This window comes from Nomascus leucogenys, chromosome 6 (assembly GCF_006542625.1).
Source record: "Nomascus leucogenys isolate Asia chromosome 6, Asia_NLE_v1, whole genome shotgun sequence".
NCBI classification, from domain to species: domain Eukaryota; kingdom Metazoa; phylum Chordata; class Mammalia; order Primates; family Hylobatidae; genus Nomascus; species Nomascus leucogenys.
Window position 1 is genome coordinate 32,075,804 of NC_044386.1, and position 18,808 is coordinate 32,094,611.

The window sequence follows — 18,808 nt, forward strand, 5'->3', positions numbered from 1 at the left end:
GCCTGGCTAATTTTTTGTATTTTTAGTAGAGACGGGATTTCACCGTGGTCTTGATCTCCTGACCTCGTGATCCGCCGGCCTTGGCCTCCCAAAGTGCTGGGATTACAAGCGTGAGCCACCGCACTCGGCCTAGAAACACAACTTTTGATACGCATTCAATCACATGCTGAGAAAGTGATTTCCCTTTCAGGTCTCCAGACCCTATTCTGTTTGTACTGAAGAGAAGGTCTCAGTTTGCCAGTGTATTTTTAACATGTTTCAAATACCCTCTCTCTTTTTTTTTGAGACAGGCCCAGGCTGGAGTGCAGTGGCACAATCTCTGCTCACCGCAGCCACCGCTTCCTTGTCCTCAAACAAGCTTTTTGAGCTTTGTTTCCACCATTCTTTCCATGTCATGCACCTTAGTTCTTTGCTTCTATAGTTCACTCTGCCTGGAATGTTCTTCTTCTCCTCTTTACTGATGACAATTACAGGGTCAGGGACATTGAACAAGAAAGTCAATACTTACTTTCCAGTTCTTCAAAGCCCTCTACTTCCAACATTCCTTTTCCTTTAAGATAAAGGAAAAGGGAAGAACACTGAAAACACAATTTAGGAATTTAGTAAAATATGAAAAGGAAACAATAAAACTCAAACTTAAACCTCCCGAGTAGCTGGGATTACAGGCATGCACCACCACACCTGGCTAATTTTTGTCTTTTTAGTAGAGACAGGGTTTCACCACATTGGCCAGGCTGATCTTGAACTCCTGACCTCAAGTGATCCGTCTGCCTTGACCTTCCAAAGTGCTGGGATTACAGGCATGAGCCACCTCGCCTGGCATTTTGAATACTCTCTAATTTCCCTTTTGAACAAAGAAAGAACAGGACTCAGGCTGAGAATCTTTGCAAAAACTGCGTCTTGCTAAAACTGAATTACATTGTTTTCTGTTCACTCTGTTTTTATGGTTACTTTCTACTTATGACAAGTAGGATTGATTTATCATTTATTGTAATTACAGAAAGTTTACTACACATCTTAGTAAAAAAAAGTCAAATTGGCCAGCCGTGGTGGCTCACGCCTGTAATCCCAGCACTTTGGGAGGCCGAGGTGGGTGGATCACAAAATCAGGAGATCGAGACCGTCCTGGCTAACACAGTGAAACCCCATCTCTACTAAAAATACAAAAAATTAGCTGGGCGTGATTGCAGGTGCCTGTAGTCCCAGCTACTCGGGAGGCTGAGGCAGGAGAATGGCCTGAACCCAGGAGGCGGAGCTTGCAGTGAGCCGAGATCACGCCACTGCACTCTAGCCTGGGTGACAGAGCGAGACTCCATCTCAAAAAAAAAAAAAAAAGTCAAATTAAGGAAAAATATACCTAAGACAAGTGGTATGCCTCTATGGACAAATTATATAAGTGTGTATTCTAATGACTAAAGTTTGGGAAATTATGGTCTTGGAGAGTATTGCAATAGGAGTAATAAGGGTTCAGACCAGAGTGGGATGTGGTAGTAGGTAAGGACAAGAAAAGAAGGCTCTGATAGATGTTTTAAGGGAGTTAAAGGAGAGGGAAACTTGTTGTTTCTTTGGGGGTATTTTCTGCCTCATTTCTCAGTATGCTTTTGACCGTAACAGTGAAAAATAAAAGAGTCTGATACAGTACAATGAATTTATTGCCTCATATATCAAGAAGCCCTGAGGTAGGGTGGCTCCAGGAATGCTTAAGTGAGTGGTTCATTGACATCACTAAGCACTTGGCTTCCATCCATTTTCCAACCTCACCAAAAAGGGTTGTCCTCATGACTACAAGATGGCTGACATGGTGCCAGGAATCTTGTCATGGACATATGGTGTTCTCAGCGCAACAAGAAGACATCTCTTCTTGAACTGAAGAGTGAGGGGTGAAGAAAACTTTCCCTGAAGGCACCTCCACCAAAAGACTTTTCTTCAAGATTCACTGGACAAAAATACATCACATATTCATGCATAAACCAATCACTGCAAAGGGGAATCAAATTACCATACCTAACATAAACTAATTAGGATTTATTCTCTGAGCTAGGGAGATCTTTTCCCTGAAGAATGGAGTTCTCAAGATAATAGGGGCTCTGCTAACAAATATGGTTGGTAGGCAGTCAACCATGTCTTTTACAGCTCCTATGGAGAGCTGCAGGTTTTCTCTGGATACCACTGGTTCTGAAATTCTTCAAATTCACCCTTGAACATAAGTGGCAAATTCTTGAGACTTGTGGTTTTCTTTATTTCTGACAATGTTACTTAGCTCTTCTTTCCATGTGTTGGGTTAAGGCAGAACGAAATACTTCTACTGCAAAATCAACTTCTGGTTTAGTGATGCACATTGAGGGCGCAATGCGAAATGTCTGAGGAGACACCAAAAAATAAGAAAACAAATCATCAGAGAATCAAATATGACTTCGAGGAAATGCACTAAACTAAAAATCCAAAACCTTGTGTTTAGGACATTTTTCATTTTCCTCTTGGTTTGGTTCCTCTTGTATCCCCAGTGCTGGATCCAGGCCATTCACCCTCCAGTCTTCATACAAACCCTTGTACAATTTGGTTCTGCCCCTTTTCCTTTTTGTCATACATTTACCTCCTGGTCATTCTACACCTTCACTGAAGTCTTAGGCCCCTCACTATACTCCATTTCTGCCCAGGGTGACTTCTATGTCCATATGTGCAACCCAGCAAACTCACTTCTCACTGCCCTTATTGCCACAACTCCCAGAATCTTTACATCCACCCTCTGCAACCATTCATACCCATAGCCAACGCCATGAGCCTCCTCTTCACCAGGAACAACTCAATTTCTGATTCCCACTATAGATCTCCTTTTCATGAAGACTTCAGAATCCTCATTCACCCATTATCTTCAGGTCTATTGCTCCACTCAGATATCCTCCTTCCTTTCCACCCAGCTCAGAACACAGAGTTGACTGAAGTAGGCTCACACTTGCCCCTCATTTTGCTTGCATTTCTACCCTTCTTCTGCTGCACCCACACAGCCAATCCCAGCGCTAATAAAATATTTTATTGAATGGCTTTTCTCTAATCTAGATGGCTGAGAAGAGTTAGAGAAAAATCACACAGCTGGGCTGAGCGACACCGCTAGATATTCAGGGTCTCCAACTTCTGTGGGTCACCCCAACTTTTCTTGTTCACTGTCAGCGTCCTTTCTCAATCTAAACCTTTAACATTCCTCTCAATTTCCTTACTCAACTCCTGCGCCTCTCCCTCTATTTCATAGACAATCATGCCTCATACTTCTCAGAAAATTGAAGCTGCGGGGCAAGATAAACTTGTTTGCTCTCACATCCATTTTTATAACCTTTCCTAAAGGCTCAGAGAACAAGACGTATTTGCTGTTCAACTCCAAATCGTCCACCCATGCCCTTGACCCTGGATTCTCCCATCACCTTCACTCCAGGAAACACCCCTTCAACTTCCGCTTAGCCTATAAACAAGCAGGCTTAAAGCTCTCATGACCCCAATCTAGACCACATCAAATACAAATCTTTGTTGACCCCCTTGTCCCTTATGGCTACCTCGCAAATGCTTTCTTCCTGCTTTTAGCCACACCACTAAAAAGACTGGTTGGTGCTTACTGGCCATTATTTATTACTTTGCCCTTCCCCCATTCACATCTCAATTGGTTGCAGTCTGACTTCTGCCTCATCAACCACTCTATTAAAGTTACCTGCAAGTGTGGAATCCACGGGGCATCTTCCAGCCCTCATCCTCTCTGGCCTTCTCTGCACCTGACTCTTTGGAATTCTCCACCCCACTTCCTGAACCTCTCCTGTTTCTTTCTTCCATGACTTCACACTCTTCTTATTCTCTTCATACCTGTCCATGCTTTCTGCCTCTATCTGGGCAGCTTTTTCCTTCTCCTGCCCTTTATTATTATTATTATTATTATTTTTTTTTTATTTGAGACAGAGTCTCGCTCTGTCACCCAGGCTGGAGTGCAGTGGCACCATCTTGGCTCACTGCAACCTCTGCCTCCTGCTCCCGGGTTCACACAATTCTCCTGTCTCAGCCTCCTGAGTAGCAGGGATTACAGGTGTGTGCCACCACACTCAGCTAATTTTTTATATTTTTTGGTAGAGACAGGGTTTCGCCATGTTGGCTAGGATGGTCTCAAACTCCTGACCTCAAGTGATCTGCCCGCTTCTGCCAAAGTGCTGGGATCACAGGCATGAGCCACTGTGCCCGGCCTCTCCTGCCCTTTAAATGTCAGTGTTGTGCAAGTTTCTATCTTCATCTTGCTGAGCTTCTCATCTAGACATTAGACTTCCTGGGAGATTTCCTCATCTCACCATATAAATGCTGATGACCTATAAAACATGATCTTTAGTCATTTCCTCCGAGCTACAGACTTCTACAGATGGTCCCTGACAGAATTTTTTTGACTTTACAATGATGGGAAAGCGATACACATTAATAGAAATTGTACATCAAGTATCTATATAACCCTTCTGTTTTCAGTTTCAGTACAGTATTCAATACATTACATGAGACACTCAACACTTTATTATAAAATAGGCTTTGTCACATGATTTTGCTCAACTGTAGGCTAATGCAAGTGTTCTGAGCACATTTAAGGTATGCTGGCTAAGCCATGATGTACAGTTGGTTAGGTGTATTAAATGCATTTTTGGCTTAAAATATTCTCAATTTAGGAGGGGTTTATCAGGACGTAACCCCACTGTAAGTCAAGAAGCATCTGTAGATAGAGTGAGATGTTTATGAACACCTTGAATGGAGCATGCTCAAAGCTGGACTCATTCTTGCCCACTCCAAACCAACATGAGAGCTTCTTCCTCGACTCTCTCTTGTTCTTCGTATCCATATTCTGTGCATTTTCCAGGATTATCCTCAGAATGACAGCTCAAGTTCAAACAGTATCCTTGGCTCCCAGAGGGACCCCCCTGTCTCCAGTCTTGTCCCCTTAGATTTGTCCTCCTCAGAGGACAGATTCTGAAATCAGACTACCTGAGTTTGGATCCTGGTTCTGTCATTACTTAACCTCTCTGTGTGTCTTTTTATCTGTAAAATAAGGATAATAATAGTACTTAATTTATAGGCTTGCTGGGAGCATTAAATGAGTCAGTTCATGCAAAGTGTTAGGACAGTACCTGACAAGCAGGAAGGGTTTCATACCAGCTCCACTGACTACCTCAAGCCTTTGCGCCAGCCACATCTGTGTGGTGTCATGGTGGTGTGCAAAATTAGCTCTTTGTACTCTGCCATGTTTCATGCACAGTTTGGTTGTTTATCTCATTATTTAAGATTCTGCTGGCCAGAAAGCCTGGCCTAGAAGTCCCTTCTCTCTCCCCCTTGAATACCTTTTAAAAAATATTTATAGATGAGCTTACTACATTGTATTGTAATTTTCTATGTATTTGCCTTTCTCTCCCACCAGCTGCATGAAGGAAGGACCAGATCTTATTTATCACCGTATTAGGTTGGGGCAAAAGTAATTGCAGTGTTTGCAATTTTAAAAAAAATCACGCCGGGCGCGGTGGCTCACGCTTGTAATCCCAGCACTTTGGGAGGCCGAGGCGGGCGGATCACGAGGTCAGGAGATCGAGACCACGGTGAAACCCCGTCTCTACTAAAAATACAAAAAATTAGCCGGGCGTGGTGGCGGGCGCCTGTAGTCCCAGCTACTCGGAGAGGCTGAGGCAGGAGAATGGTGTGAACCCGGGAGGCAGAGCTTGCAGTGAGCCGAGATTGCGCCACTGCACTCCAGCCTGGGCGACAGAGCGAGACTCTGTCTCAAAAAAAAAAAAAAAAAAAAAAAAATCACAAAAACTGCAATTACTTTTACAACAACCTAATAGTTTCAGTTTCCAGAATAACACCTGTTGCTTAGCACATAACAAATTTTGCCAAATAACAAAGGAAGAGCTAAGCAAGTACACAAGTATCTCATGTCTTTATAAATTGCACGTCTTATGATTCATAATCATTAAATTATGCTATCTGGTTTGTACAGAAAAATATTTACGACCAAGACTAGAAAAAAAATCACAGAGCACATCCCAACAAAAGTGCTTATTCTGGTTTTGTTGTTTGGGCTGGGAAAACTTTAAGTCTGTTTTGTTTAAAGGGGAAGGGGAAGTTGGGGAAAAGTTGAAGATGCAAGAAAACATGGGGATGTTTCCTTGAGTGAAGGTAGAGGGAGCTTGGAGAAACAAGCACACAGATGGAAGATCTAGATTTGAAAAGGAGAAATGCCTCATTTCTGGAAACTTCAGGGAAGGAGGTGCTATGATCTGGACATTTATGCCCCTACCCCTTGAATGCCTATGTTGGAACCCTAACTCCCAAGGTGATGGTCTTGCGAAGTGGATCCTTTAGGAAGTGATTAGGTCAGGATGGCAGAGCCCATGTAGTCCCAGGGAGCTCTCTTGCCTCTTCTGCCATGTGAGGTCACAGCAGAAAGATGTCCACCTCGAAAGAGCGCCCTCACCAGACACTGAACTTGCTGGCACCTTGATCTTGGACTTCTCTGCCTCCAGAACTATGAGAAATGAACTTCTATGATGTACAAGCTACCCAGTCTATGGCACTTTGTGATAGCATGCTGGGGGGACTAACACAGGAGGAAAGAATAAATGTGGGGACCGATGAGTTTATATAGAGGTTTTGCCTGATAGTTTCAATTTTATCTGAGAAGTATGAGGCAAGAAGTAGATATTTCAGTAGCCACTGAAGTTGTGAGAGGCAGGGATGGAGCAGGGAAACTGGGAAGGATGAGGAATGTTTAAAGTGGGAAAGAAAGTTAACAAAGGACAGGACAAGTTAGGGAGGAGCGGAAGTTACCTTCTCTCTTAAGTCTCTGCCCTGTAGCCCATCCCTGGGGAAAGGCCTGTTGCTGTGAGGGATTGAGGGGCAGCCCACTTCACTCACAGCAGCAGCAGCCCCTCGGGCAGTGCGTGCAGGGCAAGCTAGGGTCCTGACTGTGGAGCTGGGCATGGCTTTTCAAGGAAGGGAGTGGGGAGGGCTCGACCTCTGAATCTCCCAGCCTAAGGGTGAAGGACACTGGCTGTGGCTGATTTTGAGTTTGGCAATGGGGGTTATGCCCAGGTGGTCCTCCATCTCTCCGACAGGCGTCACCCGGGCCTGCCAGTGCTGTCGGGTTGCTCCCAGCCACAGAGGTCACTAAGGCTTAGCAGGGTCACCAAGTTAGAGCCCGGGGCTGAGCTAAGAACGGCCAGAATTGCTTTCACAGGGGCTAGAATTAATTATACAGGAGACAAATTATTTACTGCATAACTCTGATGTTTATCATCCACACTGTAAATTATCTGCTTTGACCATCCTGTCTGCCTCTATCTTTACCCCACGGAGCTGCAACAACCAGACCATTTTCACTCAGCGCCCCCTTGTGGCTGGAGAGCTGCACTGTCCTCGCCTTTTTTTTTTTTTTTTTTTTTTTTTGTACCCGAGCTTCATCCCTAGATGACATGCGGCTGGGTACCCCGGCACAGTTGTGAAAAAACTGCAACCAGCATTAGGACATCTTCACAGTTGTGAATAAACTGTGATCAGCATTAGGACATCAGAGAGACTCCTACCTAAAGCGATAGGTAAAAACCGGTCTTTCTCTTACCTGAGAAAAAATGCTGCCTCTGCCAACGAGGAGTCCCATGTGCTTGCAGTCCTCATGGATCTGATTTACTTCTTCACAGGGAAGAGGCCGACGGCTTATCTGTAAATACATTTTAAAAATGCTTTCTATTTAGTGTTGGAATGGTTGAAGGAATTATTTCCAAGAGAGGAAAAAAGAAAAATCCTTCAGCCATCAATGCCCCTCTTTTTCTTCTTTCTCCCTCTTTCTCTGTCCTCTCCTTCCCCTGTAATTAAATAAAGCTGCTAATTGCTGAACCAGATTTTTGGAGGATGTTATTTAAAATGTTTGTTTTTAATCCGAATTCATCCCAAATTCCCAAAAGACAAAATGAAGTTCTGTGCGGATAGCCAGTCAATCTCAGCTTTGCTAATGACTGCCATGGGAGTCTGGTCCCTTAGTAGCTAAATTTGGAGTCTGTTTTATGTGGAAATTTTCCTTAACTCTTCACTTTGTTCTGCCCATGGAAAGGGCTCATTTCAAAGGCCAGGAAATGGCTCAGAAGTTGTACAAAGGCACCGGCAGCCTGAGCTTTCCCTGGGCAGAGCAGTGGGACAGCTGAGGAGGGGCCGATTTGTCCGAATTTCCCTGCTTGTAGAACTTGCTCTTTCTCCCCCAAGACTGCATCCCCCAGGGTTAGGAAAGGTAAGTGCTCCAGGAGCCGAGAGGCTGTGTCAGATCCCCAGCCATCCAAAGCAGGTCCCCTCCCTGTGGGGTCAGACATTGGGCTGACTTGCATCCTTTCTGTGCGTCCCGTCTTCCCAGTCTGTGAGTACAAACATCCCTCTCTGACTTAGTCATGTCACACCTGACAGCATGTCTGCATTACCTGGAAGGCTTTCAAATGACAGATATTTGGGCCTCATGCTAGGCCAATCAAATTAGAATATTTGAAGCAGGGCTTAGGCATCTGCATTTTTAAAATGGTCCTCAGGTGCCTGGGCTAAGCCAGCTAAGTGAGGTAGGTGGGGCCCCTCCAGTGTGCCCAGCTTCATTACATCCTCCACACTTCCTACCCACCCTCACTCTGGGCTTTGCCATCCACTTCCTTCTTCCCACCAACCCCAAATCCAACTCTTTCCCCAATCCTCCATTTCTTGTAAGGTGTCATTGTCTGAGAACAGAGTAAGACGGGACCTCCTAGAGAGATATGTGCATTTTGTTCTGTCTTAAAGCCTTAACATAAGCAAAATACATATTCAAACTTTCAGACTATTGGATCAGAAAGGACCTGAGGGAGAGAGAAGGACTAGAATCTTCTCACTGACTTCAAAATGCTATCATGCATTCCACTTATGATTGATTGGAAAGGGACAATGAAAATAATTTAGGGCTAAACTGTGAGAACTAGAAGGGCGTTAAATATGATTCGAGAGGCCAGAGGGATTGGAGAGTAATCCGGAGGGAAGGTTGGGTAGGGGGGATCAGTTCTTTTGTTGTTGTTGTTGTTTTGTTTTTTGAGTCAGAGTCTCACTCTGTTGCCCAGGCTGCAGTGCAGTGGTACAATCTTGGCTCACTGCAATCTCTGCCTCCTGGGATCAAATGATTCACCTGCTTCAGCTTCCCCAGTAGCTGGATTACAGGCACCTGCCACCACACCTGGCTAATTTTAGTATTTTTAGTAGAGATGGGGTTTCACTATGTTGGCCAGGCTGGTCTCGAACTCCCGACCTCAAGTGATCCACCTCAGCCTCCCAAAGTGCTGGGATTACAGATGTGAGCCACCGTGCCTGGACCAACATGACAGTTTTGAATGGGTGGAGTCTGTGTGGCTTCACCCTAGCCTTGCTCTGGGCCAGCACCCTCTTGGCTCCCTTGCCCGTTTTATTCCTCCCTGGCCTCAACTGCTATGGCTAACTGAACGTCTTGTATGCCATCCTCAGGGAAAACTGAGGGTCTGAAACTCTACTAAGGCTAAAGCCACAGCACAGCCTGCCGAGGCCCTTGTGCCCATGCCTGTGCCCCAACGGCTTGATAATGAAGTGGGCATGCTAGTAATTAAACTTCTTGATGAATGTATAATGGAGCATTATGTTTATCTCTTTTGGTGAATCTATGTTTAAAGAATTATAAATTTAAAATTTGAAAAAAATTCAAATGTTCTGGAAGTGCATAAAGTAAAACCAGAATATTTCCCCACTTCCTATCCTATTCCTAGGGACACCTCCTATTGACAATTTGGTGTGAAACAGATACTTTTTCTATGCATGCAAATACATCTATATGCATGTTTTTAAAAATAAGTCATTTAATAATGTTTGGCAATTTCCTTTTAATAATATATAGTGTATCTTGGACATCTTTCCATGTCAGTATATTTGGACTTAGTCTTCTTAAACGTTACCTAGTATTTCATTGCAGTAAGTTGTTCCATCTCCTAATGTTGAGCATTTAGGTCGTTTCCAGTTTTTCATGATTATAAACAATGCTGCAAATATTCCTATCCATACATATTTTTAGACACTTTTGAGAGTATTTCTTTGGGACACACTTCTAGAAATTGCCGGGTATGTTAGACCATTCTTGTGTTGCTGCCAAGGAATACCTGAGACTGGATCATTTATAAAGAAAAAAGGTTTAATTGGCTCACAGTTCTACAGGCTGTACAAGCATGGCTCCAGCACCCGCTCCTAGCGAGGGCCTCAGGAATCTTACAATCATGGCAGAAGGCAAAGGATGAGCAGATGGGTTATGTGGTGACAGCAGGAGCAAGAGAGAGAGAGTAGGGAGGTGCCACACATTTTTAAACAACCAGATCTCACATGAAGTCACTCATCACCAAGCCATTGATGAGGGATCCGCCCCCATGATCCAAACACCTCCCACTGGCTCCACCTTCAACACTGGGGATTACATTTCAATATGAGATTTGGAGGGGACAGATATTCAAACCATATCACCAGGTCAAAATGTGTAGATATTTAAAATTTTGAGAGCTACAGACTTCCGTACCAACAGAATATGAGAGTACCTATCCTGGGTGATGCTGGACAGCATTATAGCAAAGGTCTTGGGTGTTATAACTATGCGAATGTGGTTTGATGTGTTGCAGGGGCCTGAAATTAATTGAGAAACACAAAGCACTTACCATCTGCATGTTTCCTGGCCTCAAAAGTGTAAACTTATTTAGGAAAATAAGGTATTTATACATAAAAAGTGAGTCAACAAATACAGGTTAGGTGGCACAGAGTGAATGTTTGTGTCCCTCAAAATTCATATATTGAAACCTAATACCCAAAGGGATGGCATAATATTTGGAGGTGGGACCTTTGAGAGGTGATTAGGTTACAAGAGTAGAACCCTCATGAATGAGATCAGTACCCTCATAAAAGAGGCTCCAGAAAGCTCTTTTGCCTCATTTACCATGTGAGGGCACAGCAAGAAGGCACCATCTATGAACCAGAAAGTGGGCCCTCGTCAGACACCACGTTGGCCTGCGCCTTGTTCTTGGACTTTCCAGTCTCCAGAACCATGAGGAATACATTTCTGTTGTTTATAAGATATCCAATCTATAGAACTTTGCTATAGCAGCCTGAACGGACTAATATAGTGGGAAAGATCTTTTCAAAGCAGCTCCTTAGACAGTGAGTACCAGAGGAATTCTCTGAAGGGTGGATCTCCTGGATAGAGGAGAAGCAAAGGCAAGTTTTAAGGAGATGTGATGCAGAGCTTGATCTTGAAAAAGACTAGGATTTCCATAGGTAGATATAGAGGGGAGAATACTGTGTTCCATGGTTGAGAAAAAGCTTGAGTGGCATTTGGATTTGGAGAGTAATTGCATTGAGGGGACAGTGAGTAGAATTAGGGGATGTAGGAGCTGGGATTTAAATCCAGGTGGTCTGCCCTCAGAGCCCATGCTTATACTAACAAATGGTTCAGCGAAGAGAAAAAGAGCCCCTTCTATAGATACTATTTTATAGCCTTGCTATAGGCTGGATATTTGACCCTCCAAACCTCAAATGGAAGTTTGATCCCCAATGTTGGAGGTGGGTCCTAAAAAGAGGTGCTTGGGTGGTGGGGGCAGATCCCTCATGAATGTCTTGGTGCTGTCCTCTCCATAATGAGTTCTCATTCCATTAGTTCCTTCTAGAGCTGGCTGTTGAAAAGAGCCTGACATCTACCCACCCCTGCTCTTTTGCTTTCTCTCTCTCTCTCTCCCTCATCATGTGATCTCTGCATATGCCAGCTCCTCTTCCCCTTCCACCACGAACAGAAGCAGTCTGAGGCCCTCATCAGATGCAGATGCTGGTGTCATGCTTCCTGTACAGTCTGCAGAACCATGAGCCAAATAAACCTCTTTTCTTGATAAATTGCCCAGCCTTAGGTATTCCTTTATAGCAACACAAATGGACTAAGAAAAACCTGTTTTACTGTTTCCACAATATGGCTTGCACATATTTCCATGTCAAATATATATCTATGCCATTACAGTGGGAATATGCCATAAGCTAGCTTGCTTTGTATGAATGGTCATCTGGGAGGGGGATTCTGGTGTTTTACTAAGACAAGTTGTGATGAACATCTTTGTTCATATGACTTTGAGCACACAGAGGTTAGGTTCGGAACAGAGCAAAAGGAAGAACTCCTTCTCTCTCATTGGGCTTTCCTCTCTTGAGTCTACACTTTGAGGAGTATAGATAACTTTCAGGGAACCCCTTGGGTGGAGATTAGGATGAACTCTTCTGAACGTTACAACAACTCTTGTACTTGTCCACACACTTAAATACATTATGACTTGTGAGCTCTTCTCCATTGTAGAATGCATGTTGGGGTCAAAACAAATAAATAAATAAAATGACCTATGAGCTGGGGACCTTAGTCTCATATTACCCTTTGTTTATTTTCCTGGTGTCTTCCCTTGGCTTTCAAATCTTACTTAAACATCCCAGCTTTGTACTGGCTCTGACATGTGGTATGAATTGAAGAGTCTTACACCATGTCTGGTCTAAAAAATTGAGCATCAATCCTTCTAAAGTAGAATGGTGGTAAGACCAAAGAGGTAGAAATTGCTAGAGAAAGCTGGATCACTGTGGACATGAGGTTAGTCTGGCTATTCCTCCCTACTCCCAAGATTCTCCTGCTCTTTTCAGGTTTTGATTTTATGGAGGAAAGGCACAATTTCCCATGGGCATTTACTATAGGGGCTGCAGTAGAAACAAAGGGAAAGATTTGAGAGACATGGGAGAGATCAATGAGTCTTGATGTTAGAAACAAGGGAAGAGGAAGAGTCAGATGATTTTGTGGTATTGAGGCTGAGTAATTGGGAGAACGGTGGAGGGTGAGAAACAAAGAGTGATGTTGGGAGAAATACCTGGTTTGGGGGAAGATGCTAAGTTCAATTGTTGTTATGATGAGTTAGAGGTCTCAGTGGGCAACATTCCTCCCTGGTTACTTGGGAGGTTGAAATCCATTCACAAGTAGGTAAGCATGCAAACAAACACAAAACTCAATATAGGCCAGGCGCGGTGGCTCATGCCTGTAATCCCAGTACTTCAGGAGGCCGCAATGGGCAGATCACTTGAGGTCAGGAGTTTGAGACCAGCCTGGGCAACATAGCAAAACCCCGTTTCTACTAAAAATACAAAAATTAGCCAGGCAAGGTGGTGCATGCCTGTAATTCCAGCTACCCAGGAGGCGGAGGCTTGAGAATAGCTTGAACCTGGAAGGTGGAGGTTGCAGTGAGCCAAGATCGCACCAACGCACTCCAGCCTGGGTGACAGAGCAAGACTCTGTCTCAGCAACAACAACAACAACAACAACCCCTAATATATATTTAACCTCCTCACCCCAAACCTTCACCATAACATTTTCCTGGCCCTTCTTTCTTACTTCCTTCTGTTTCTCCCCAAATAATTTCCTCCCTTCCCTGTATTTCTAAGTATTCAGTCATTGCCTATGCTCTTTGCCTAGGATGGCAAGGATAATGTTGGTTTCTTTTCCCAATGCTCTCCCTCAACCCTCTATAATTCTTGATGATCTGCCAGCATTTTGTTCATACTCAACACTCTCTGCTAATCTCTAAAGGGCTTTGCTGAAATCTTGCTGTTTGTGTGTTCTCTCTCCCTGAGGGTAAATGAAGTTTATCTGATGTTTCCTCCTATATCTCCTGCTGGCTCCAAGCAGCTGAGAGAGAGGAGCAGATTAGCACCTACCTTATCCTGCACCATTTCTATGCCTATCATAAGGCCTTTGCCTCGGACGTCTCCAACAATTTCAAACTCATCCCGCATCTTAGCAAACTTTAGTAACATGTAGGTCCCAACTTCTTGACTGTTTTCCTGTAGATTTTCTTCTTTAATCACCTGTTGAGAGAAAGCCCCAAATGATCTCACATGGCAGAAGTTTTAAGATTGACTGAGAATCATGGAGAAGTCATTTGACATGGCCCTCTTGTAACTTAACCAAACAGAATGCAGAACAAGTCTAGTGTGACCACAAGGACTACAAAAAGATTTGTTGTAAGGAGAGAAGAAAGTCTTAGGAGAGGGGATATGCTTCTGCCCCCAACTCCCTCACCTTCAGAGGTGGCTAAGAATTTAGGAAATAGTGGGCCAGGCACGGTGGCTCACACCTGTAATCCCAGCACTTTGGGAGGCTGAGGTGGGTGGATCACAAGTTCAGGAGTTCGAGACCAGCCTGGCCAATAGGGTGAAACCCCGTCTCTACTTAAAAAAAAAAGAAATACAAAAATTAGCCGGGCTCGGTGGTGGGCACCTGTAGTCCCAGCTATTCAGGAGGCTGAGGCAGGAGAATCGCTTGAACCTGGGAGGAGGAGGTTGCAGTGAGCCAAGATTGTGCCACTGCACTCCAGCCTGGGCGACAGAGCAACACTTTGCCTCAAAAAACAAACAAAAAAGAATTTAGGAAAGAATAAAAGGTGTGTCTCAACACAGTTGAAAATGTAGATTCTGAAATCCCAAGGCTTGTTATTGTCAGGCTTTGCTGAGAACTGGGATATAGTTGTGAATAAGATGAATGCTCTGAGGAAAGAAATATCACAAGTGGTTTCCCTACTGGAAGATGGTGACCTTTGCTCAGCAGCCCTCAGCCAGACATGGGCTCTCATAACCCAAGCAGCCTGGTCTGGGGCTCTGGCCTCTTTGGCTGAGCCCAGAGCCAGGGCACCAGAAGATATAAAAGGATTTTTACCTCAGTTTTACTTACAGCAAACACCTGTGGTTCTTGACAAGACACATGAAATATACTATATTTTTACTTAGCTGACAATAATTGCATGACTCCAGGCAAACCTTGTTATTTTTAAAGACCTATTTGTTCACCTAAACCTTCTCTACCTTCTAAATTGGTTGAGGTAACAAAGCACTTTTTAAAAGAAGTTGGCAATGTCAGCTCATGCTTGTAATACCAGCACTTTGGGATCTGCGGTGGGTGGATTACTTGAGGTTAGGAGTTTGAGACTAGCTTGGCCAACATGGTGAAATCCCATCTCTACCAAAAATACAAAAATTAGTTTGGCGTGGTGGTGCGTGCCTGTAATCTCAGCTACTTGGGATGCTGAGGCAGGAGAATTGCTTGAACCCGGGAGGCGGAGGTTGCAGTGAGCCAAAGTTGTGCCTCTGCACTCCAGTCTGGGTGACAAAGCAAGACTCTTTCTAAAAAAAAAAAAAAAAAAAAAAAAAAAGGCAATGTCTACAAAGTGAAATAAATGACACATTCCTACCCATACTTTCTCATCTCATGACTTAATTGTAGTTGAAAATAACTTTCTAATTAGCAAGGACAGCATTTACTTATTTATTTTTATTTAAAATTTTTTTGGAATAGGTAAATCAGGTTCATGGTCAAAAATCAGTGAGTGTAACTGCTGGTGGGACTGTAAATTAGTACAACCTCTGTGGAAAACAGTATGGAGATTTCTGAAAGAACTAAAAGTAGTTCTATCCTTTGGTCCAGCAATCCCACTTCTGGGTATCTACTCAAAGGAAAAAACGCCATTATATCAAAAAGACACCCCCACATGTATGTTTATTGTAGTACAACTCACAATTACAAAGATATGGAACCAACCTAAGAGCCCATCAATTGATGAGTGGATAAAGAAAATGTGGTGTGTATACACACACACACACACACACACACACACACACACACACACCATGGAATACTACTTAGCCATAAAAAAGAAAATAATGTCTTTCACAGCAACTAATAAGTGTTCTCACTTATAGGTGAGAGCTAAGCTATGGGTACACAATAGACATTGGAGACCCAGATGACAGGAAGCTGGGAGGGGGGTGAGGGATGGAAAATTACATATTGGGTACAATGTACACTACTTGGGTGACAGTGCACTAAAGTCTCAGACTTCGCCACTATACAATTCATCCATGTAACCAAAACCGACTTGTATCCCAAAAGCTATTGAAATCAATAAATATATATACATATATAAATATATATGTGTGTGTATATATATAAATATCAGCAAGTATAAAAGCATATACAGCAGAATGACTCTTGTTGACCCTTGGCCCCCACCCACCTAGTTTTCCTCCCCACAAAAAAAACCATCATTTACTTCTTAGACATTCTTCCAGAAATTTGTTACAGTTCTTTAAGCAAATGATATTAGGCGTGTTAACAAGAACATTAAAAAAATCTTTTTTTAAACAGATGCGATCCCAGGCTAAATCAATGGTGTAGGGTTGAACAGCTGACTTACCTTGCTGTAAGCACGTAGAACTCAGTGTCTCCTTAGTCATTCAATTTATAATAGTACAACAAAAGGAAGGAAGAAAAAATACACAAGAGAAGGCCAACATGAAACTAATTACAAGGATAGCAGTTAACATCTATAAATCACTACCCAGATAACAAAGAAATTTCAGCTGGCTAGGAAAATTCTTATATTTCCCATGTATGTGAGGTTTATTATATATTATTTCTTATCCAATACTTCCAGCACCCAAAGTAGATCTTTAAAAAGGGAGAAGGCAGAATAATAAATGGAAATCTAACTTCAATGGATAAACTATGAATTAACTCTCCCCTTTAACAATTCAGCATGATAGAGTTCTGCTAATGCGTGTGTGGTTTTCAAACAGTCATTTGTGAAATGAGTGAGGATAATGTGGCTGCTGGAACCAACCTCAAGCACAGCAGATCCAATGGCACAGGCCATGGGGTTCCCTCCAAAGGTGTTGAAGTGCTGCAGGCGTTTCACCAAAGATTTGGCAATCTCTAGAGGGAGAAAATAGAAGGTGTGGAAAGAGGGACACATTCCTGTCCACAATCTCTCATCGCGCCATTTGGACTACAGTTACTTCATTTTGTAAATGGCATCCAATCCAATTCAACCTTCATTCAACTGATAGTAGATGTTAGGGACTGAATTGTATCGCCTCAAAATTTGTATGGTTGAAGGCTTAACCCTGAATAAGACTGTATTTGGAGATAATACATTTAAGTAGGTAATTAGGTTAAATAAGGTCATCAGGGTGGGGCCCTATCTAAGCCCAAGGAACTGGTTTTCTTATAAGAAGAGGAAGAGACACCAGAGCCCTCTCCCACCCCTCTCCTCTTCCCAACCTCTCTCCCTCTTCCATATACCTCAAAAGTGTGGTGGAACCCTGAGTTTCATCGTAGGCATGGGAGAATTAGTCTTCCCTACAGGATGATCAGAATGGGCTGGCTTTTGGATGGGGGTGCAGTGGCTCACGCCTGTAATCCTACCACTTTGGGAGGCCAAGGTCAAACACCTGAGGTCAGAAGTTTGAGACCAGCCTGGCCAACATGGTGAAACCCCGTTTCTACTAAAAATACAAAAATTAGCTGGGCGTGGTGGTGCACACCTGTAATCCCAGCTACTCAGGAGGCTGAGGCAGGAGAATTGCTTGCATCTGGGGAGGCAGAGGGTGCAATGAGCCAAGATTGTGCCACTGCACTCAAGCCTGGGTGACAGAGCAAGACTCTGTCTCAAAAAAAAAAAAAAAAAGGGCTGGCTTTCTTCCATCTGTTTCACAGTCAGGCAGACAGACTGTTTCTCTCTTTCATTTGCTTGGGAAATGCATCATGTGGTTTCCATGATTGTCTCCAATCTACACAAGTTCCAACACACGTGTTTTATACCATAGCCCAATGTACGAGGCCCAGAAGCAAACACAAACTGCCTGTGGGTCCTACCTGGAGTGGTTACGACTGCTGCCATGGGAAAGCCATTCCCAATCCCTTTAGCCATGGTGACAATGTCAGGCAGGACGTCGTGGGTTTGGAAGCCCCAGAAGTGAGAGCCCAACCTTCCAAATCCTGTCTGCACCTGGGAAAACAAGTTCAAAACCATTGGAAACCCTTCAAGAAATGCTGTTTTTGACTGGGCACGGTGGCTCACGCCTGTAATCCCAGCACTTTGGGAGGCCAAGGCAGGTGGATCACGAGGTCAGGAGTTCAAGACCAGCCTGGCCAAGATGGTGAAACCCTGTCTCTTCTAAAAATACAAAAAATTAGCCGGGTGCAGTGGCAGGTGCCTGTAATCCCAGCTACTCGGGGGGCTGAGGCAGGAGAATCGCTTGAACTCGGAGGGCAGAGGCTGCAGTGAGCCGAGATTGCACCACTGCACTCCAGCCTGAGTGACAGAGTGAGACTCCATCTCAAAAAAAAAAAAAAAAAAAAGAAAAAAAGAAATGCTGTTTTCTTCTCTGTTCCATTCCCTTTCTTCCTCTTTCTCCTCATCCTCATGACAGCCATCATCAGCCACTATCATCAGTATCCTGTATATCATGGACAAAGCGCTTGATCTGTGCCTGAGCTATTAGGCATCAAGAGTCATTTCCTAGCTTTGTGCAATTCTGGGCATGTTTCTTAAGTCCTTGGAACCTCTGCTAACTCATCCATCAAGTAGAAATCCAACAATATGTCACAGGCTTCATGAGGGTCATACAAATATTATGACAGGGATCATTATGATTAACAATCTTTGATGAGCATTTCCTCTGTGTAAGAAAGCAGGATAGAAAAGTAGAGAAGCTGAATCTGCCCCAGGATAGATGAAAAGGGAGTCACTGTCAGTCAAGTGGAGCTGGGGTACTTGCTCCAGCCCAGTTAAACTGGTCATCCTCTTCCCAGGGATGCCTTCCCCTTCCTGAGAACTCTATCATGGGGAGGACCCAGCCGAGGCAGTTAACTCAGGGTTGAACTCCTCTAATCTAGAAA

The 18,808-nt window shown here is 43.7% G+C and overlaps 1 protein-coding gene across 2 annotated transcripts in view; it reads right to left on the minus strand.

Moving 5' to 3' along the window:
• Positions 1-1,634: 1,634 nt before the first annotated feature.
• The window catches only part of AGXT2 (alanine--glyoxylate aminotransferase 2), a 44,172-nt gene continuing 26,998 nt past the window's right edge, over positions 1,635-18,808 (minus strand). The window contains exons 10-14 of one of the 2 annotated variants that reach the window (XM_030813781.1): positions 17,783-17,915; positions 16,749-16,840; positions 13,792-13,941; positions 7,622-7,720; positions 1,635-2,360 (exon numbers count right to left, since the gene is read on the minus strand). In XM_030813781.1, the coding sequence (XP_030669641.1) occupies positions 2,253-2,360; positions 7,622-7,720; positions 13,792-13,941; positions 16,749-16,840; positions 17,783-17,915 (582 nt within the window). In that variant the 3' untranslated portion in view covers positions 1,635-2,252. The remainder of the gene's footprint in view (positions 2,361-7,621; positions 7,721-13,791; positions 13,942-16,748; positions 16,841-17,782; positions 17,916-18,808) is intronic. The other variant, XM_030813782.1, reaches the window with a different exon arrangement.